Source organism: Notothenia rossii, assembly GCF_949606895.1.
Source record: "Notothenia rossii genome assembly, chromosome: 12".
NCBI classification, from domain to species: Eukaryota; Metazoa; Chordata; class Actinopteri; order Perciformes; family Nototheniidae; genus Notothenia; species Notothenia rossii.
This window is the reverse complement of record NC_136911.1, coordinates 22,630,874-22,653,982: the sequence shown is the minus strand read 5'-3', so window position 1 is coordinate 22,653,982 and position 23,109 is coordinate 22,630,874. Positions and strand designations below refer to the sequence as shown.

Genomic DNA, 23,109 nt, shown 5'->3' with positions numbered 1-23,109 from the left:
GCTGTAGTTCCTTTATAGCCCAACATTAGCCACCTTTAGCTTAGCGGTGGTGACGTGAAGTCATGTGACCGTGCTGTAGTTCCTTTATAGCCCAACATTAGCCTCCTTTAGCTTAGCGGTGGTGACGTGAAGTCATGTGACCCTGCTGTAGTTCCTTTATAGCCCAACATTAGCCACCTTTAGCTTAGCGGTGGTGACGTGAAGTCATGTGACCGTGCTGTAGTTCCTTTATAGCCCAACATTAGCCTCCTTTAGCTTAGCGGTGGTGACGTGAAGTCATGTGACCCTGCTGTAGTTCCTTTATAGCCCAACATTAGCCACCTTTAGCTTAGCAGTGGTGAGGTGAAGTCATGTGACCCTGCTGTAGTTCCTTTATAGCCCAACATTAGACACCTTTAGCTTAGCGGTCGTGAGGTGAAGTCATGTGACCCTGCTGTAGTTCCTTTATAGCCCAACATTAGCCTCCTTTAGCTTAGCGGTGGTGACGTGAAGTCATGTGACCGTGCTGTAGTTCCTTTATAGTCCAACATTAGCCTCCTTTAGCTTAGCGGTGGTGACGTGAAGTCATGTGACCCTGCTGTAGTTCCTTTATAGCCCAACATTAGGCACCTTTAGCTTAGCAGTGGTGAGGTGAAGTCATGTGACCGTGCTGTAGTTCCTTTATAGCCCAACATTAGACACCTTTAGCTTAGCGGTCGTGAGGTGAAGTCATGTGACCCTGCTGTAGTTCCTTTATAGCCCAACATTAGCCTCCTTTAGCTTAGCGGTGGTGACGTGAAGTCATGTGACCTTTTAAACAAAATCTACTCCTTCAGGTTGACACACAGCCTTATGTACTGTATGTGTCTGTTATGATGAACTCTTATCATCTGTAATCCATCTGGTGCCAGGCTTTTTGCTGCTGTTGACCTTTTTAATCGCTTCTTGACTTTAGAGGAAAACATTTTGTTATCTTTCTTTCAAAATTGATAAGAACTGTATGTAAGCAGGGCTGTACTTGTTATTACTTTATGGTGTTCGTGCAACATTTGAAACGACACCAAAGAGTCTTTAAAAGCCCCACAGACTTCATTGCAGGGTTATTGCAGTTCATTATACAGCAATATGGGCCATCCTGCCCCCCCCCCCCCCTTGGCTGTATATCTGGCATATTTACACAAAAGCAGCTCTATTCAAGTCTGCTACACTAGTAGTGCCCTTGAACAGCACATTTCCAACAGCCAATCAGCGTCCTTTAATGGTCCCTGTGTGTCTGCTCAGGTGTCATTCTCGACCAATCACATCCCACTGCTCCTCATGTGTGAGAGAGCAAATGACAATGCTCCTAAAATACACCTCGCATGCTTTTCTCTCCAGCATCGCACAGGGTTCATTCATTTGTTTAATGAGAGGACATTTATTGATGATGTAATCATAAAACTGATCCAGATCGTGTTGCAGAGACAGTGACAAACAACACAGCTCACTGACACTCGCCTCCCATTGTGATTCACGGACACACTGGAGTTATTGGAAATCAGCAACAACAACAATTCTGCAGAAAGCGTCACCTTTTTTTTATCATCTTTGAATCACGGGACATTCACTTTACTGTCTAAGATGAATGCAATAAAATAACTGATATGCATTGTTCTTATATAATTAACTTCTACACCTTCTCTGCTTTATTTCCAATTCTAAAGTTTGTTTCTAAATCACATATTTAATATTATGTTTGCAATTTATAACAATTGATCTCCTTTTTTAAATTCATTATTATTCATCAACTTAGTTCACAGATAGCCTCAGTGTGCAAATAAATGTGTTTACGTAAAGTATAAATTAACAAAAATGTAGAAAAATATAATTATTGGCTTGTTAAGTTGATCATGTGTAATTTAAACAGCAATTCAATGATAGATCTCGTTAAACGCTAACACCCTTAAACATATTGGATCCACCAGCAGTGACTTCTTCTGCAAGTACTTCTATTTCAGTTTGATGTGTGAGAGCATTCTGTTTTTGGTTTTAAATCCCTGATGGTACTCCAACCTCATACAGATCTAAACTTTAAAGATCTTTAAGCGCTTTGAGCACCAGGAAAAGCGTTATATAAATAACATGTATTATTATTATTAAAGGTCCCATGTCACGGTGTGCACAGTCACAAACCCTCAAAGTACGGAAGACCTGTCTATGCTGCCCCAGAACGCCTCGTTGGACATTTCTCTTTTTCCATTGTTTACTTCTTGGGTATAGTGACGTATTTCGGGTATAGTGCCGTTATGTCCGCGGAGCCGTTACGTTTGGACCAATCCGCGGAGTTCCTCACACACACACACTCGGCGGGACGTTGCGTGGCTCTCTGCTGCGAGGAGCGGGACACTGTGAGCTGGCTCACTGGGGTGGGGTCGGCGAGACAGCGAGACAGCGGGAACTCAGCATGAGCACACACACACACACACACTCCCAGCCAAAATTGCACAATATTCATTTATTTTAGTAGACCTCAACAATGGAATTATGATCAGTAGAAATGGCCATGACATGGGACCTTTAATAAACATGTTGAATGAACCCAGTGGGACAGAGGGACTAAATGTAACTGGTTTTATTGTGCTTTTAGTTCAGAATGAAAATGCTGAGGAGGTGAACCACATCGAGGTGGAGCTGAAGACCGGCAGAATGAGGTGAGTAACCTTTACACAAAACACTCTCTGAACTCTGCAGAGAACAACAAGAGCTGCGTTGCATAACTCCATGGCATGTACCCAAAGCACTGAGTAAACACTGTACAGTCTGTGTGTGTGTGTGTGTGTGTGTGTGTGTGTGTGTGTGTGTGTGTGTGTGTGTGTGTGTGTGTGTGTGTGTGTGTGTGTGTGTGTGTAGACTTTATATTGATAATGTGTGTGTTGTCTGCTCTGGGGATGATGTATTCTGCTGTTGACTCTATAAGAAGTGTCAGGATGTCACCTTTATGTGGCTTGAATGCTCGGTGCATACACTTTGTACTTATTGTTGCTCATTCTTGCTAAATCGTCTGAGTTTTGTTGTTAATTCTAAAATAATTACAGTTAAGAAGGTCCTTTATATATAATTGCTTGTCTGTTGTGTGTAGCAAATAAGTGTAATACCTGTATGTGGCTTCTAATGCTTGTTGCACCTGCCTTGGTGTTCATAGATTTATATATTTATTGTTGGTCATTCTTGCTAAATCTAATAAGTGAGATATTATGTATTCCTCTGCTGAAGCTGTCAGGCAGGTTGATCATACGATCGTATCCTGTTTACTCTCTTTGCCGAGCACCTTTCTGAAGAGTCACACCACCTTTACCTGAGGCGACCTCTATCTGGGTTGCTTAATGTTTAAACCAGTGGCCTGATATCACTGGGAGCGCTGAACACCCTGCTTTAGTGCGCGAAAAAACATCCAAAAGTTAATCAGTAAGTAAACTTGTTAACTCTTGTGAGACGATTTCCACCTGACCCTGGTTTCTACAGCCAGTCCCCAAATTAAAAGTCAACAGAGACTGACTTTTGAACAACCCCCCTCCCGCTGTTTCCCCTTGAGTTCACAGTTTTGGTAACGACACACACTCGGTGACATCATGGGATTCTCAAAGTCACAGGAGTGAGATTTGGACATCGTGTAAGCCCCCCCCCCCCACACACACCCACCCACTGTCCTCGCTGCCGTGCATTGACACAGATGGAGCCTTGATGCAGTCGAGTCATGTGACCTTCTTTTGTTTTGAGCCGTGTCTTCAGCCTTGCATCAGGGCGCTTTTTGACCAAATTGCAAAGCAGATAATATATTATTTTCCATTCTATTCGTTTTCCAGAAGAACATTGTGGATAGTGAATACAAAACAATATTAAAATATGATGGTTTAATTCTACATTCTGGTTGGTGGATGCACATTTTGAGGCCTCACTTCCTGTAGTGTGTAATATAGGTTTTTGTGCATACAAATCTTGTGTATTTCATTGCATTGAATTTGACATTGAGGTAATTTTGCTATTCACAAAAAGTACGTTGAATCCTCCAAATCTCTTCTGTTTGACTCCTAGACCTCCTAGTGGTGTAATCAAGTAACGTTTGAGCTTGTTTGCACATGAACGACCAGCAGATGGCGCCCACACAATACAGCATGATTTCACCCTGCATCTCTCTTCCACTCTGACATGCTTTCTTGGTCTCCTCTCAACCACATGATGAGGTTTGATGCTGTAGGATCACACGTTAACACATGTGTCAAGGGTGTAGGTAAGAATGAACATCACTTTCTGGAGAGCTAAAGTCAAGTGATGCACTTCAATATATAACACACTGTGTTGCTATGGCACCAGAAGACACACATGTCCTTCAGCTTTCAGGGTTTTATATAAAAAAAGTCACTTAGATTGAACAGAAGCTATCTTAGGACACAGCCATTCAACACTATGTGACCATAAGCATGCACTGTGCTGGGACATGGGAATTAAAGGAGGTCACTTGAGGACAGGTTGTTTATATCCCCGCTGTAAGTGGATGTAGACATTTTCCATTTTCCACCGACACCTCCCACGGCTCATTTGAAAGATTCCAGCTGAGGCGACAGACGGGTTTGTCGATAGCAGCTGGTGAGTCAAAGAGAAGAGATCCTTTATTCCTGCAGAGATTACCTGTGGAGGAATTCACCTGACAGGAAGGGACACAATTATAGTCTGCTGGTTGTTGTTCGAGCTTTTCCTTTTAGGTTATTTTGTCAATACAAGAAGCAGGGTTGGGAGGGTTTAATTTAAAGATGTAATCCATTATAGTTCCCTGCGGTGTCCGACAGGTGCAATAAACACCCAGAAACATTTCTATTAGGACAAACATGCTCAGCGTTTACTGAAGGCTCTGAATACACGAAACGATGCAGCTCAAACACAAAGGGAACTTGGTGACGTTCAAGGATTATCAACGTTACAAACATACGTTCAGTCTCACACATCCTCTTTATTTACTACGTGTCGTTAGGGAATCATTTGCTCAGGTATTCAACCGTCGACACAGTTCATAATGTTCTCTTCTCAATATCTCCTTTCCCACGGCATAGGTCTACGGCCTTGGGTATTGCTGCTATCTCTCTTAAGGAGGGGCAGCTTGGGCACATTGTTGCTGCCAGTCTGTGACAGAGCACTAACCGCCATGAGGTAGTTTACTGTTCAGGGTCGAAGGTTCCCTGGCACTCATTCTTTCCTATGGACGAGAGTCTTAGATTCAGGGTCCATAATGTTTAGCCTCGCTGATGAAGAATGTTGATTAATACACTCTGAACTAGTTAAAACCTCAAGCTGCAGAAGAGTTCTTCAGAATTGGTTTGGCAACCGCTGTTTCAACTCGTGACACACCACCTGTCTTGTCAATTCTCCGGCCGTAACTCCAAATAAACCGTCAGTGTTTGCCATCAGAGCTCCAGCTCTCCTCGTGTCTCTCTGAGTCCTGACTCCATCAGAGCTCCAGCTCTCCTCGTGTCTCTCTGAGTCTTGACTCCATCAGAGCTCCAGCTCTCCTCGTGTCTCTCTGAGTCCTGACTCCATCAGAGCTCCAGCTCTCCTCGTGTCTCTCTGAGTCCTGACTCCATCAGAGCTCCAGCTCTCCTCGTGTCTCTGAGTCTTGACTCCATCAAAGCTCCAGCTCTCCTCGTGTCTCTCTGAGTCTTGACTCCATCAGAGCTCCAGCTCTCCTCGTGTCTCTGAGTCCTGATTCCATCAGAGCTCCAGCTCTCCTCGTGTCTCTGAGTCCTGACTCCATCAGAGCTCCAGCTCTCCTCGTGTCTCTCTGAGTCCTGACTCCATCAGAGCTCCAGCTCTCCTCGTGTCTCTCTGAGTCCTGACTCCATCAGAGCTCCAGCTCTCCTCGTGTCTCTGAGTCCTGACTCCATCAAAGCTCCAGCTCTCCTCGTGTCTCTCTGAGTCCTGACTCTCCATTGCTTCTGAAGTTTCCCCCACACAACGCTTTTAGTAAACAAACATATGTTCAGTCTCACACATGCTCTTTTATTTACTCCGTGTTATATTTGAAAATGTAAATCTGTGCTGCTGTTGTTACACAAGCAGGTAAATTGTTTTCTACTTACTCCGTCATTATCTTCCTTTTTAAAAGGTAATTGTTCCCCCTAAATCTAGTGCAGTTGGAGCTTTAAGGAGCACTTTCAGATCATGAAACAAGCTAAATGCTAATAGGCGCCGGCCATCCCAGTAATTGCCGGCAATTATTACAAAAGTTCCCTTTTCATCTAATTGCAGATAATGAAATCATGAGATAGGGAAACAAAGATGATTATTCCAGAGATTATGTATATCAAACCCCCCCCCCCGTCAAGTGGCTCTGCTTGACGTCACCGGAGCCTCTCATTGGTCAGCTGGATGTCACTAAGCTGTTTGTTTTGTATTTCTCCTCACATGACATCTATGGAAGCTCATTTACATTTTCAAAATGAAAGATTTCTCAGCTGAGAGCCTCTCACTTTTCTTTACGTTTCATTAATACGTTATTTCAGGCACTTTGAGGCGAGGCGAGGATCTTGAAGCCTTGAAGGTGGAGTCAAACAGAGGATCAGATGTTTGAAGCTTCTGCAACACAGGGAGAAATGAACCAATGTTTCAGCTCAGACAGGAGCTACAATGTGCAGGGTCACACAATAAGTGAAAACACCTGTGAGTGTGCTGGGGTTCACACACACACACACACACACACACACACACACACACACACACACACACACACACACACAGCTACAGTTGGCCTTAACAGACTTTCTCGGGGAGTAAGGGATTACATAATGGCTAATTAGGATACAAAAATGACGACTGTATTCCCTTACAGTTACATAAAAGAGACGTAATCAGATTGCTGTTAAATTGATAAAACATTGTGATTACTAGCGGGGTTCTTTAAGCGTTTGTGCTGGTCATTAATTACACCTGTGCTTTTCCTGCACGTGGAAAAAAGAGTAAGGGCTTGTAAGCCAAAATGAGTCCAAAATCCTTCCCTAGTTAAACATATTAGTGGGGACGTAAATGTAGCCGTCAAACATTGAGGATTATCATCATATTGTGTCATCACTTACCTTCCTTTATAAATGAAGTTATAATTGCATCACTAAAGGAGTATGTACCTGCACACACACACACACACACACACACACACACACACACACACACACACACACACACACACACACACACACACACACACACACACACACACACACACACACACACACACACACACACACACACACACACAAACACACACACACACTCTCTCTCTTGAGAAGCGGTCTAATTAAGCACCACAAGTGAAAACACCTGTGTGGGTGGACTTTGAGTGAGCAGGGTCTAAATATAGCGCACACACACACACACTGCGTAATTGCTACAGTCGGCCTTAACAGACCTTTTTCACCTCGTGACATTTGAACATGTCTTAGCAGGAGTAGCGCACGTGTGATACACAACATGGATAACAACATGTCGTTCAGGTGATGCCTACTTCCTGTCACACTCGCTCAGTGTGAGTGGGATCCAGGAGCTGGAAAATCACAGGTTTACCATCCTTCTTTTTCTATGAATAACATATAAATGCCACTTTAAAATAGTGCACAGTCTATTGTTTCCACTCAAAGGTGGAAACGTATTCAGATCTTTTACTCAAGTACAAGATCCTCATGTTGCGAGTCAAATGGCTGAATTGGAAGTGTTACTTGAGTAAGAGTAAGGGAGTATAATAAGCAAAATGTAGGTAAAGTATTAAAGTACCCAATGGAGAAGAATCCAAAATACATAGAAAAGACTATTTACATGCATATTATATATATATATATATATATATATATATATATATATATATATATATATATATATATATATATATATATATATATATATAGGTATATACACATTTGCACACATATTTTTATATATATTTATTTTTATATTCTGGATTGTGGGAAACGGTATTTCGATCTCTGTCTGTACACACAAACTGGAAGATCGACAATAAAGTTGACTTTGACTTGAAAACAAATGTAAATAACTTGTAGGTGTTATGACCGGCTCGTAGGCCACAACGGAAAGAGAGAGAGGGACGTTCAAAGGTTTCCAAAAACCACGGCACATTTATTGTGGCAACACCAAAAACAGCACAAATGATGAGAGGCTGGGCGAGGGGAAAGGACCCCGGCGAGAGTCTCCCCACAGGAGTCTTGGAGAGAGTGGCGAAGGGGCCGTGACTCCGGGCAGCTGGGCTTAAGTAGAACCTCCGGCCAGGTGTCCCCAGTTATGCTGATTGTCTCCTCAGCTCCGCCCCCATCACCGGACCCGCAACACACGCACACCACTAACAGGCCACATGCTCTGGGGCCGTCACATAGGCTACTAACCCTACGCGACGTTGTTGGTGGGGAAATGCATCCGATACAAGACCAGTAAGTAAGCCAACGTGTTCATAAAAAGTTATCAGCGTGTGTTTACAGCGTGCTGGAGCTGACCTGCTTGGCACTGACGCACAACACGAGGTGAAACAATGGAAATGTGGGGGAGAGATATTGGGGCAAATTTCAATCGTCTGAGAGAAACAGGCCGGTTTTAATTAGCAGAGCGTGGTAATCCTGCAGGATTTATATTCAATTTCCCAAGGTCTCTTTTTCTTTGACACTTTCCCCTTCATCTGTTATTAACCTCTAAATTGATTAAAGAGCATAATACGTTTATATCTATTTAATCTATTAAAGAATTAATTTCATCAAACCTAATTCTCAAGGATGATATGTGCAGGGTTGGGTTGTATTTTATGAAGATATAAGTTCACCTACTGAGTTAAAAAGCGATGACATTAACCAAAGAAAGTGCATGTGCTTTGCTAATGAATTGGAATCCTGCTATAAATCCACTTTTCTTGCATTTTTGTATGAAACTGCAAGAGAATGCAGGTACATTCACAGTAAATAAACTCATCTACTAGTGTTCCTTCTTGATAAAAACATACAAAAAGGAATAGTAGGAAGTAAGAAGACCAGAGGTGGGAAGTAGTAGAGTACAAATACTTCGTTACTACTTAAGTACATGTTTCTGGTATCAGTACTTTACTCCACTACTTACTTTTCTGACGACTTTTTACTTTTAATTCTCACATGTTGAACTCAAATACCTGTACTTTCTACTTCTTACATGTTGAACTCAAATACCTGTACTTTCTACTTCTTACATGTTGAACTCAAATACCTGTACTTTCTACTTCTCACATGTTGAACTCAAATACCTGTACTTTCTACTTCTTACATGTTGAACCCAAATACCTGTACTTTCTACTTCTTACATGTTGAACTCAAATACCTGTACTTTCTACTTCTTACATGTTGAACCCAAATACCTGTACTTTCTACTTCTTACATGTTGAACTCAAATACCTGTACTTTCTACTTCTTACATGTTGAACACAAATACCTGTACTTTCTACTTCTTACATGTTGAACTCAAATACCTGTACTTTCTACTTCTCACATGTTGAACTCAAATACCTGTACTTTCTACTTCTTACATGTTGAACCCAAATACCTGTACTTTCTACTTCTTACATGTTGAACTCAAATACCTGTACTTTCTACTTCTTACATGTTGAACTCAAATACCTGTACTTTCTACTTCTCACATGTTGAACACAAATACCTGTACTTTCTACTTCTTACATGTTGAACTCAAATACCTGTACTTTCTACTTCTTACATGTTGAACTCAAATACCTGTACTTTCTACTTCTTACATGTTGAAAAGAAGAGGGACCAATGAAAACGTTGTCATGTTGCCGTTGGTCACCATGGAAACATTCATTAGCTAACAATGACATTATTGTTCTATTAATATAAAGGGAGGTCAGGTACTCTTTAAAACAGCTGCTAGTTATGGGTACTTTTTACTGAAGTACATTTCAAAGCCTCTTTACTTTGACTTGAGTAAAGAAGTTTAGTCAGTACTTATACTTTTACCAGAGTATTTTTAAGTATCTGTACATCTACTTGAGTAAAGCATGTGTGTACTTTTGCCATCTCTGCTGGAAGCTCTCTGCTTTTGCCTTGGTGCATGATTGTTTTACTTTCTACTTCTTACATGTTGAACCCAAATACCTGTATTTTCTACTTCTCTCATTTTCCAAACAGGCTGGTTCCTTTAGTCTGAATGTGTGTTTGGTGGCGTGATCATTATTATTTTGATTCATTGCGTGCCTATTGATTTGAACACGATCCGTGTATCCATCATTTCCTGGTCTTCTCTAAAGAAGAGGGACCAATGAAAACGTTGTCATGTTGCCGTTGTTCAGCATGGAAACATTCATTAGCTAACAATGACATTATTGTTCTATTAATATAAAGGGAGGTCAGGTACTCTTTAAAACAGCTGCTAGTTATGGGTACTTTTTACTGAAGTACATTTCAAAGCCTCTTTACTTTGACTTGAGTGAAGAAGTTTAGTCAGTACTTCTACTTTCACCAGAGTATTTTTAAGTATCTGTAGTTCTACTTGAGTAAAGGATGTGTGTACTGTTGCCATCTCTGAAAAAAAAAAGATCAATCCTGAGATCTGTCGATGCTCCACATCCAGGTTCAGACGTCAAAGTTCACGGCTGAGGACACGCTCCATGTCAATATGAGCATGACAGGATTGTGTGTTCGTCGTGTAAGACATAACACTCCTCAGACGAGACACCTAAAGACTTTGGCTAATAACGTCACTCATATGTCGCCCTCTGTGTGTCTCCCATCGGCCTCTACCTGCGAAAACAAGATGCTAACAAACTGAGAAATGAGTCCTGGCGTGTTTTCGGGTCCTTTCTCTCTCCCAGAAGCTGGCAGGTGCAGAATCCCTCCACTTTTGATCTTTCCACAGAGTGCCTCGCTGTGATTATCCCCCTCTCTCTCTGCCTTTGATTACTGCACCGTGGAATCCATCTGTTTTGTTATACCGTCTATTGCCTGCTTTTAGAAGACGATCGTGCTGCATGGAGAGCACAGTATTGCAGCAGAGGGCTTCACTTTTCCATGATAACAAATACATTGTGTGGGGAATAAAAATATCCATTCATGCCCGCTCCTTGCGAGGGATGCTGGGACTGAAAGGGCAATTGTATTGAACCAGAAACATTCAATGGTACAAAACGTTTTTTTGCAATACATTCAGCTCCATTGAACACATTTAAGTTGGAGGATGTGGCGCTATAAGAGGACTGGTGTTACATGTTCTGCATTTAGACACATTCATTCAACAATTGAGCCAATGGAGAATGCAGAAACATGTTTTTATGTGTATTTTTGTATTGTTTGTGGTGATCATAAGGCAGACATATAGGTGAATAAACATTTGGATTATTATCAGTTGAATTATTTTATTAATAAGAGGGGGACATTAGGTTCTGGGACAGTTGCACCATATTAGAATACAATTAATGATGAAGACTCAGTCGAGAAGCCTTCAATGGAAAGGTTTGAAACGTTGATAATGGGAAGGTTACCCAAACAATCCAGAAGTCATGGATGGAAACGTTGTTGATGGAAAAGTTGATAATGGAAACGTTGTTGATGGAAAGCTATTGGTGGAAATGTAGTTGACAGATACTTTGACCGTTTCTCAATCTCGAGGAAACTGGCTTCCAAGCCAATATTTCAAGGATGCTACGTCATCGAGTGCCGCCGAAGGACTGTTCCAATCTCCAGCATACTTGGAATTCCACCGAGGCCGCGTCCTTGGTTTGGGGGTAATTTCGAGGCTGCACATGGGTAGACTTCGCGTCCTTAAAATCCCCACAATGCTTTGCGCACGGACCAATTTCCCCAAATCTGTGGCGGAAAATGTAAGGCGGGGGCCTCTCATATGACGCACACCTGCACACTTGCTAGCCTGTTTCACTCTTCGTTCTCCGAATGCCAGGAAGGATTCTTGCCTAGCTTCTGAAGGAAGTGACTCGGAAGACATGTGCTACATGGGTGTGTGCTCAGGCTGAGTTCCGCGCTGTCTCGCCGACCCCACCCCAGTGAGCCGACTCACAGTGTCCCGCTCCTCGCAGCAGAGAGCCACGCAACGTCCTGCCGTGTGTGTGTGTGTGTGTGTGTGTGTGTGTGTGTGTGTGTGTGTGTGTGTGTGTGTGTGTGTGTGTGTGTGTGTGTGTGTGTGTGTGTGTGTGTGTGTGTGTGTGTGTGTGTGTGTGTGTGTGTGCGCGTGCATGTGCTGTTTAGCCTTGATTCAGAAAGTCACTGCCATACATTTGGGATTTAGCGCCTGCAGAATTTATACACATAGCTAGTACAACACTTAACACTGAATAGCAATTTCCAGTTCTTTTTTTACAATATTCTCCTCTGTGGTAATGTATTCCCTCACAACCCTGACTATATTTATTTGCTTTGATTTCTCTTGTTCAGCCAGGAGACAAGGCTTTTGTAAGAAGAACATCATAAGCAGGAACAGAAATACAAAACATAACCAGCGTTTTATCAAAGATGTGAGAGTGCTCTGTCATTATTATTTCCAGCTTCTGGTACAGATCAATAATTGCCCTGCAGTTAATCACATCAAACGGCCTCATTAGAGTCAGATATTGGCTGTGGAGTGAATCTGTTTCGCATCTTCAGTCACTCTGAAATGTTTGGGTGCCAAGGAAACACGGGAGTGTGTGCCTGTTCCAATTTACGTTTTGTTTTTGTGTATAGCTTTCAGAAAGTTGGTAATTTCTGATCCTTGAGTTGGGGAAACTTGTGTTTTTTTTTACCCGTATGCAGTCAGATAGTGCTGCAGATGATTGGATATGCCAGGGAAATCTTTCAAAAGTGGATACAAGAACTGAAATAAGCACTTAGAGGTTTTGAAAAAGCCAGAAAATTACAAGATGGGGGCAATTTTCAACATTGGCCACCAATAATGGTAATTTTCTGCCATCAAACCACTTTCACTTGCCCTATTTAAACGACCTTTGGGTCAAATCATACATTTACGACTGCAGGAAGCTTCTTTTTACCATGACTAAGCCATAATAATCTGCCAATGGGAAACCGGGTACTCTAACATCATGGAAGTGGAGGTGGTGGAGGTATTTTTGGGAGTGCAGCAGTAGAGGAAGCACTGTTGACATCATGGTGTTCAGTGAGGGCTAACGAGTATAAGTGTGGTTTAGTATCCCAAATGCTTTCACATTTGAACATTTGTTGTCTAAAAGCTCTGAAGAAGTGTCTGAATAGTGAATGAGTCAAAAACATATAATTCAACACCAGAAAATCAAAGAAATTGACCCTGTGATTAAAATTCTGTGGTAAAATCCTGTTTCCTCGGCTGGAAATGACAGCCATCTTGGAAAATTGGGCTCAATTGAGAACATTTAAGTGGCTTCACGGGCTCTTTTTGAAAAATAAATGTCTACAGAGAGATGAACGTGGACATTTTGGAGCTTATATCCTCCTTTTTTAAAGATTGAATCACCTGTGGGAAGATTTCAGAAGTATCCGGTCTTTTAATCATCAAATAACTTTTCTTGTATCTTCTTTTCAATTTATGCTTAGTCCCTATTGGACTGTGTGTGTGTGTGTGTGTGTGTGTGTGTGTGTGTGTGTGTGTGTGTGTGTGTGTGTGTGTGTGTGTGTGTGTGTGTGTGTGTGTGTGTGTGTGTGTGTGTGTGTGTGTGTGTGTGTGTGTGTGTGTGTGTGTGTGTGTGAGATCCTTTCTCTCCGTCTTTGTGAATTCGTCCACGTTCAGGCTCCCTGATTTCTATTACTTTTTAAACATTTTCCAATTTGAAATTGCCAGACAGAGCCAGATTTTAACCACAGTACCGTGATCGTATTTTAGATTGTTTCATCAAATATTTAGAGCTGTATTTCTTTTATATATATTCATAAATCAAAAATGAGTGAGCAGAAAGTAACATCTTCACAGAGAATGAGTTTGTTTGGCCTGAACAAAGATGTGTTTTCTTTTAAACATGACTCACATCAACAAGAAATTACATCGGTCCCTTTAGAGCTGAACGTACGTCTGATTGTTTTCTATGTTCCTCCTTTCTTTAAAACAACCAAACCATCATCAGAACCAGAAATACTTAATAATCACAGAAGGACATTGGTTTTAGTAACAGTCAAATATAACCTTATCTATAATATAATATGATGCATGTTTTGGGGGTATTTTTAGTGCACTGCCTGGAGACACTACATACTGATATACACCTGAACATCAGCAGAGAGGACTCTTTAAAGTAGAGACACTACATACTGATATACACCTGAACATCAGCAGGAGAGGACTCTTTAAAGTAGAGACACTACATACTGATATACACCTGAACATCAGCAGGAGAGGACTCTTTAAAGTAGAGACACTACATACTGATATACACCTGAACATCAGCAGGAGAGGACTCTTTAAAGTAGAGACACTACATACTGATATACACCTGAACATCAGCAGGAGAGGACTCTTTAAAGTAGAGACACTACATACTGATATACACCTGAGCATCAGCAGGAGAGGACTCTTTAAAGTAGAGACACTACATACTGATATACACCTGAGCATCAGCAGGAGAGGACTCTTTAAAGTAGAGACACTACATACTGATATACACCTGAACATCAGCAGGAGAGGACTCTTTAAAGTAGAGACACTACATACTGATATACACCTGAACATCAGCAGGAGAGGACTCTTTAAAGTAGAGACACTACATACTGATATACACCTGAACATCAGCAGGAGAGGACTCTTTAAAGTAGAGACACTACATACTGATATACACCTGAACATCAGCAGGAGAGGACTCTTTAAAGTAGAGACACTACATACTGATATACACCTGAACATCAGCAGGAGAGGACTCTTTAAAGTAGAGACACTACATACTGATATACACCTGAGCATCAGCAGGAGAGGACTCTTTAAAGTAGAGACACTACATACTGATATACACCTGAGCATCAGCAGGAGAGGACTCTTTAAAGTAGAGACACTACATACTGATATACACCTGAACATCAGCAGGAGAGGACTCTTTAAAGTAGAGACACTACATACTGATATACACCTGAACATCAGCAGGACAGGACTCTTTAAAGTAGAGACACTAAATACTGATATACACCTGAACATCAGCAGGAGAGGACTCTTTAAAGTAGAGACACTACATACTGATATACACCTGAACATCAGCAGGAGAGGACTCTTTAAAGTAGAGACACTACATACTGATATACACCTGAACATCAGCAGGAGAGGACTCTTTAAAGTAGAGACACTACATACTGATATACACCTGAACATCAGCAGGAGAGGACTCTTTAAAGTAGAGACACTACATACTGATATACACCTGAGCATCAGCAGGAGAGGACTCTTTAAAGTAGAGACACTACATACTGATATACACCTGAGCATCAGCAGGAGAGGACTCTTTAAAGTAGAGACACTACATACTGATATACACCTGAACATCAGCAGGAGAGGACTCTTTAAAGTAGAGACACTACATACTGATATACACCTGAACATCAGCAGGACAGGACTCTTTAAAGTAGAGACACTAAATACTGATATACACCTGAACATCAGCAGGAGAGGACTCTTTAAAGTAGAGACACTACATACTGATATACACCTGAACATCAGCAGGAGAGGACTCTTTAAAGTAGAGACACTACATACTGATATACACCTGAACATCAGCAGGAGAGGACTCTTTAAAGTAGAGACACTACATACTGATATACACCTGAGCATCAGCAGGAGAGGACTCTTTAAAGTAGAGACACTACATACTGATATACACCTGAGCATCAGCAGGAGAGGACTCTTTAAAGTAGAGACACTACATACTGATATACACCTGAACATCAGCAGGAGAGGACTCTTTAAAGTAGAGACACTACATACTGATATACACCTGAACATCAGCAGGACAGGACTCTTTAAAGTAGAGACACTAAATACTGATATACACCTGAACATCAGCAGGAGAGGACTCTTTAAAGTAGAGACACTACATACTGATATACACCTGAACATCAGCAGGAGAGGACTCTTTAAAGTAGAGACACTACATACTGATATACACCTGAACATCAGCAGGAGAGGACTCTTTAAAGTAGAGACACTACATACTGATGTACACCTGAACATCAGCAGGAGAGGACTCTTTAAAGTAGAGACACTACATACTGATATACACCTGAACATCAGCAGGAGAGGACTCTTTAAAGTAGAGACACTACATACTGATGTACACCTGAACATCAGCAGGAGAGGACTCTTTAAAGTAGAGACACTACATACTGATATACACCTGAACATCAGCAGGAGAGGACTCTTTAAAGTAGAGGAACTAAACACTGAAATATATCTTTGAATGAGCTGCTGTAAAGTCCATAGTAACGCTTTCGGTGTCAAAACTTAAAATACTGCTTTAATAAAGTTTCAATTTAAACTGAATCAGATTTTATATCGGAGGAAAACGCTCCCATCAAAATGATTAAACCCCTCGAAGTAATATAAGTATGTTTTGCTGTGAACAAATTTCTGCTTCCTCTCTTTTTTTCGGACCCCTTCCCTGTCGCTCTCTGTAATAACTCACTCTGCCAGGCCATGAATAGTTAATACTCTGGAGGTGGGAAGAATCTCAAACAGAGCGGGCAGATGCTGCTGTGCCACAGAGCCTCTGATGAATTAGGATAAGCTTTTGACATTTTAAACGCACACTGGAGAATACCTCCATCAGTCTTAGTAAAGCCTCGTCTTGTGAAAACACAGTTTAGTTTAGTTTATTTGTTTATAGTGTCGTGGACAGTCCCCATTAATCAACTGTCACAAAAAACAGTAAATGTTGCAGCTTTAGCCAACATTGCTCATTTCCAGTTGGTAAAATAAAATACATCAACAGCATTAGTTATAAAGAAAGACAAGGAGATACAGGCGAAAGGATAAACGAGAGCATAACACAACACACGTTACTACATACAGTACATGTCACATATAGCACAGCAGAAACATCCTGTCCGTGCATCCTCACAACATAAATATCATATTCTCTTTTCCATCGGGTTGCAGTCGGGTGAAAGAAGTGTTATCTGTTGTGGTGTCTGGCTGTCTGCATTTCAATGTTACACCCCAGTGGGCTCTGTGAAACCAATGCAGACACAGAGAGTCCTTTTGAAAGAAGTCTAAATGCCGTTAGAAGAGGGCTGGCTGCCGGTGAGATTATGAAAACTTCACGATGTGATTGCTCAGAGTCTGTATATCGGTGGGAGGTCTCATCGTGTGTTCATCAGGGAGATACAAACACAGACACATTACAGAAACACAGGAGCGTTGTTATTCACTCACTCTTATGAGTCAAAGCAGCAACAGGTGATTCCCTCGTCTCCTCCGTAAGATACACGGACTCACGCTCTGTTGCTATGGCGCCAGGAAAGTGAAAGAAAGCTCTATACATGGAGATACTCAGTCATCGAGGTTTTGGGATGTCTAGAGGGCAAGGTATTTGTTCTTCCTCCCAGAAAACGTATGAACATCTCTAACAAGTGTGCTCGCTTTTGACTTTGAAAGAAGACTGAGGGCGTACTTCTTCGTGTTCAAAACCATTCACCTTATTTAGCCCCGTCCCCTTTTCCACTTCTGTTACATATGTGTACGTTTGTCTGGTTTAGCACTAGCTGCAATGTAAACAATACTTTTGATTTGGGATCATTCTCAGATACACTGCGGAGATAGGATGGTTTTTACAGCATCCATATTCTGTAAGTGACTGCAGGATGATTGAAAAGGCCAAAAATCACATATGTTTATTAACTCTGTGTTGTCTTTTAGTGTAGATGGCTCCGTTACGATGAGCTACGAACGTTTATAATAACTCTCACTGCCAGAAGAGGAGACAACGGCCAACGAAACAATATAATAAAAACAAGTTAACCTACAGATCAAACTATAGTGTGATATCTAACTAGCAAATGTTAGCTATCTATCCAATAAGCTGGCTAGCGAACTCTATATATCCCTCTGGCAAACATTAGCTGCTGTATCTACTTTACAAGCTAACTAACTAACTAAAGAGTAATTATAAAATCATGGTGACGTGTTTTATTTAAGCCAAACGAGCCGCTTTCATACAGCAGCAGCTCCAAACATCGCCCTAATTTCTGAAAAGTACATGTAACCCTAACCCTAACCAATTTTCAGATCATTTTATTCGAAAAAGAATACTCTATTTTATTCAGCAATGGATCTAGCACCTGACCTTTAATCTGACCCCTAAACTTAACCAGTCGGGCTTAGATGCCTAATCCTAAATTGAATATCCATCAATTAGCATACCACCTTATCTTTAGTTTGACCTTTAACCCTAAACACTCTGGCTCCTTGCCTAATCCTAAAACCACATTCTCTCCCCACTTTTTCATTCTGACCTTTCTTTCAACCCCTTTCTGGGTGAGGCCCTCTGGGTAGGACATAAGGAAACGGGCCATAAGTAGATACGGCCATTGCGGCAAGGCGAGGCATTCGGCGGTAACCACCAACTAACCTCCCTGTATCTGTCCTTCAAGCTTAAATGACTCTGTCTACTTCACCTTTACATATTTATGATTCAGTCATGATGCCCAAAGCTAAGATAAGAGCCGACACGCAATCTATGGCCCGTGCATTTCCTTGGATCTCTGTATAACCATGAAGTCGTTGGGCGACATGGGGAGATCCGGTGGCTTTTAACTAACCTAACCCTAACCCATAATTAACTTTCATTTTAAGTATTCAACCTAATATAGAGATCTCCACACCCTTTAGTGGGGTATTTACAGACGTAGAATTAAAATCTGTTCAGCTTGTGTTAACCATAGAACCATATGAGGCTTACAACCAAAACACATTCAGAGAACCATTGACTTCCAGACAGGAAGTGCTGGAATGCTAAGTCTAAGACTCATTCTTGCACCTCTCTATTGCCAGGCACTCCTACAGACAGCAGGGTCCGTACGGGTGCTGGGAATCCTTGAAAATGCTTGAAATTTGAAAGCCTTTTCTTATCAAGCTCCACTTTTGTGAAATCAACTTCCAGTTTGTGTTCGGGCGGCAGACACCCTATCCGTTTTTAAGAGTGCGCTTAAGACCTTCCTTTTTGATAAAGCTTATAGTTAGGGCTGATTAGATTCAGCCCCTAGTTTTGCTGATATAGGCTTAGTTTGTCGGGGGACATCTTACTTCTTCCTTCTCTCTGTCTATACCTGTGTACTCTCATGTTCCGATTAACCCAGCTTCCCCAAATGTCTTTCTTTTTGGTGTCTATATACGCTGGGATCCGGAGTCATGGATGATCGTGTGGTCCTGTGTCATGGATCGCGAGTCCTGGATCTTGAGTCGTGGCTGTGGTCCTGGATCATAAGTCCTGGATGGATATACTCGTGGATTCATCTTCCTATTATACACACATGCATCTCCAAACATTTGGTCTACCTATGTTGTAAATATATTATCTTTTCAATTTACACACGGCATCTATTGCACGTCTGTCCGTCCTGGGAGAGGGATCCCTCCTCTGTTGCTCTCCCTGAGGTTTCTCCATGTTCCCCTTTAAACTGTGGGGTTTCTCTGGAAGTGTTTCCTTGTACGATGTGAGGGTCTAAGGACAGAGGGTCTAAGGACAGAGGGTCTAAGGACAGAGGGTCTAGGGACAGAGGGTGTCGTATTGTCATACTGATATTCTGTACAAACTGTGAAGTCCACTGAGACAAATGTAACATTTGTGATATTGGGCTATATAAATAAACATTGATTGATTGATTGAAATTTAAATAAAAACATCTATTTTGATTCTGACTTTTCTCCTCCTCTTAAAATAGAAAAAAACACGTTACTCTACCAGCAGAGAGAAGATGGATTATTACAGTATTAATGTTGATGGATGTCATTACATTTGGTGAAAAGCTCAAAATGACTTGTTTAAGACTCGTTTTTTCAAAGTTTAGGACTTGACTTGCCCATCCTGACTTGAGACTTACTTGTGACACACATCTTGTAGATTAGTAGCTTTGTGTTTTTATTGAAGTCGCTGTTCATAGTTTTTTATATGAAGCAGATTTAATGATTTCCTATGGACGCTGATGTGTGGATGTTGTGTCGTCTTCTGATAACTTTGTTGAGCTGGTTTTTAGCTGCTTGTCTTTTATTTGATCTCACTGAACAAAGTCCCTGTCTGTGAACTGCTTCAGCTGAGGAGGCTGGATATGAATCAAGAGGAAGAGCTGCAGAGAGGGAGGGAAGTTGAAAGTGAAAGTAGGAAGTCAGACTTGTCAGACTGCCAGACGACATTTTGCAGCTCGGAGCAGGAGGACAACAGGGTGAGTGTGAACACCAGGATCTGCTTTCTAACACATTCATTATTTACTCTGTTTTACTGGATGTCAGAAAATAACTTCTTGGTTAAAAATGAGCGTCCTAGAGTCCATTGAGACTTCTGCAAGTGTTGTAAACTTTGATTATTTCCTGTTTCCTCATTCATCAGAGTTACATAACATGTGACGCAGTCAAAATGGAGAGCGGCCTGAAGTCTGACTGATTTCATGTATTTGAACCAAGTTTATTATTAAGGTGTGTGTGTGTGTGTGTGTGTGTGTGTGTGTGTGTGTGTGTGTGTGTGTGTGTGTGTGTGTGTGTGTGTGTGTGTGTGTGTGTGTGTGTGTGTGTGTGTGTGTGTGTGTGGTTTATCACTCAGACTGGAGAAGATGAGTGATTTAAAAGATGAGGAAGAGGACACATCTCCAGTCCCCAGCTGTCTGTCTCTGAAGAGTGAACGGTCTATGGGGGACCCTCCAAACTTCAGTAATGAACCTGGACCCTCAGACACAAAGTAAGAGTTTCTACTGTACACTGACCTGAAGAATATTCAGTATTTTGGTATCTGACATAGCCGTGGGAACATGTTTCAAATGGGGGTGCTTTGGGGATGACACCAGGGCCGGTTCTGACCAGTTTGCTGCCCTAGGCAAGATTTGAGCTGCCCCGGGAAGATTTTTAAAAACATTTAAAAGTAAAATGCTTCAATCTGGTGCACTTTGAGCGCCCAATCACTAGAGACCTGGGGCCGTATTCACAAAGCATTTCATCTTACCGCTAGGAGTGCTCCTAACTCGCGCTAAAACATTTTACGTAGGAGTTTTTTCTTAAAAGTTATTCACAAAGCCGCTGAGACCTACTCATACTAAGGATAAATCACTAAGAGTGAACTAAGAGTGACGCGCCGTTGCTATGGATGACGTCGATTCTCGTGCATGAGTTTAGAAGCGGTCAGTACGGTGATTGGTTGTTCAGAGCAGGCGGTCTCGGTGAAGCTCATCCGCAACATCCCACAAACGAGCCCACTAAAACAAGGAAATAGCCGAGGCTAGAAATGTATTCCTATCAAATAGTTATGGACAGTGCAGTTAGCAGAATACACGCATGATGACAAGTTTGTGCAGACCACGATAATGACGTTGTATATGCACGTTAAAGAGAGAGAGCAAACAATACAAATACGTAAATTGCATTAAATCAAGGGGGCAATTAAAAGCACCCTGCAAACTATTATCCAATGAGCATATTTCCAGCACTTAAACACTTTCAATAACAGCCCATACCGCCGTTCAAGCCCCCTATCATGATGAATGAAAACAATCTGCGTGTTGATGGAATGTACTTTCTTTCTATTGACGAACACGTCCTCATCTTTTGAGGGCGCAATTATTTGTATGTGCGTCCCGTCAATAGCACCGACCGCACCGGGCATACCTGCAATTGCCATGAAGTTGGCTTTGATCCTGTGTAGTTGTTGATAGTCCAAAGGAAACCGGATAAACTGTTGGATGATATGTGGTCTAGAGAGCGCGTTGATGGTTTGGTTTATGGCACGGCTGACTGATGGTTGCGATATTCCTAAATCGTCGGCATTGCAAAGTTGCATTTTCCCTGTTGCTAAATATCGTAGTGTTGCCAAACATTTTATTTCCGGACTAATCGGGTTATTCCTGTTAGTCGGGGATGTTATTGCATCCCGCACTAATTCCACAACAAGTTTGATACCCTCACGATTTAGCCTATATCTCTTGATCAATTCACAGTCTTCCATTGTCTCCAAAACATTTCGTCTCGCAGCCATTTTCAGATTCTTTGTGAATAGGTCTTACTGAGTTAGGAGTCCTCTCGAGGACTTTTAAGCTCTCCCAGACTTAGGTGCTACTTTTAGGCCTAAAATACTTTGTGAATTGCTCTTAGTGAATACAATTAGGAGCCCTAAATTTAAGACTGACACGCCCATTATGCTTAGGAGTTTCTCCTAAATTCGCCAGTTAGGAGCTACTTTTAGCCCTAAGATCCTTTGTGAATACGGCCCCAGGTGTATATCAGAATGTAGTGATCTAGGGGGTACAACTTTAAACACCCATGTGAAAAAGATCGGTTTGCATTTAATTTTAATAATCAAATAAGTATGTGAACATATCCAATAACCTACCATAGCCAATAACAAATAAATGTAACTTATTTTATTTTTGTGGTTCATTTATATCTTATTTTATTATTATATATATTATATCTTATATTTGTTAATCTCTCCAGTTTTAAACAATATTTCTGGTTACTGTCCTATAGTATACATTGGAATGATTTCAAACCTGTTTTTATTTATCCTAATAATTATAAAGGAGTTCCTTGGAAATATTTGTTTACATAAATTGTGATCAAACCGTTTGAGAGCCACTGAGATAACTTCGACTAAAGTGAACTATCCAAACACTCAGAGTCCTTTACCTCACTGAGCCTCTCAGTCTGACAGGAGAGCTCTCCCTCCACATTATTGTAGAAACAGCTTCTTATATCCGTTAGCGCAGCAGAAGCTAACAACAATTCCCGCTGGTACCGGTGCGCTCTCTCTCTCTTTCTCTCTCTGGCTGTGAGCTGCGGACGCCTGATAAGCCAACATCCCCCACTTTCATCACTTACAGCGCCCATCGTACAGGGCAAATGGAAAATGTAACCAGGTGGAAAAGGGTGTTATCTTTAATTAATTATGAATGTTGTTACATCAAGGGCCATTTCAATTTTTTC

General features: G+C 41.5%; 1 protein-coding gene across 7 annotated transcripts in view; it reads left to right on the top strand.

Moving 5' to 3' along the window:
* The first annotated feature begins 2,578 nt into the window (after window positions 1–2,578).
* The window catches only part of LOC307026223 (protein NLRC3-like), a 30,994-nt gene continuing 10,463 nt past the window's right edge, over window positions 2,579–23,109 (top strand). For 2 of the 7 annotated variants that reach the window (XM_079661449.1, XM_079661447.1), the window contains exons 1-3: window positions 2,580–2,669; window positions 20,238–20,366; window positions 20,741–20,875. In XM_079661449.1, the coding sequence (XP_079517575.1) occupies window positions 20,751–20,875 (125 nt within the window). In that variant the 5' untranslated portion in view covers window positions 2,580–2,669; window positions 20,238–20,366; window positions 20,741–20,750. Of the gene's footprint in view, window positions 2,670–19,361; window positions 20,367–20,740; window positions 20,876–23,109 lie in introns of those variants that run through there. The other 5 variants (XR_013804359.1, XM_079661450.1, XM_079661451.1 and 2 more) reach the window with 4 other exon arrangements.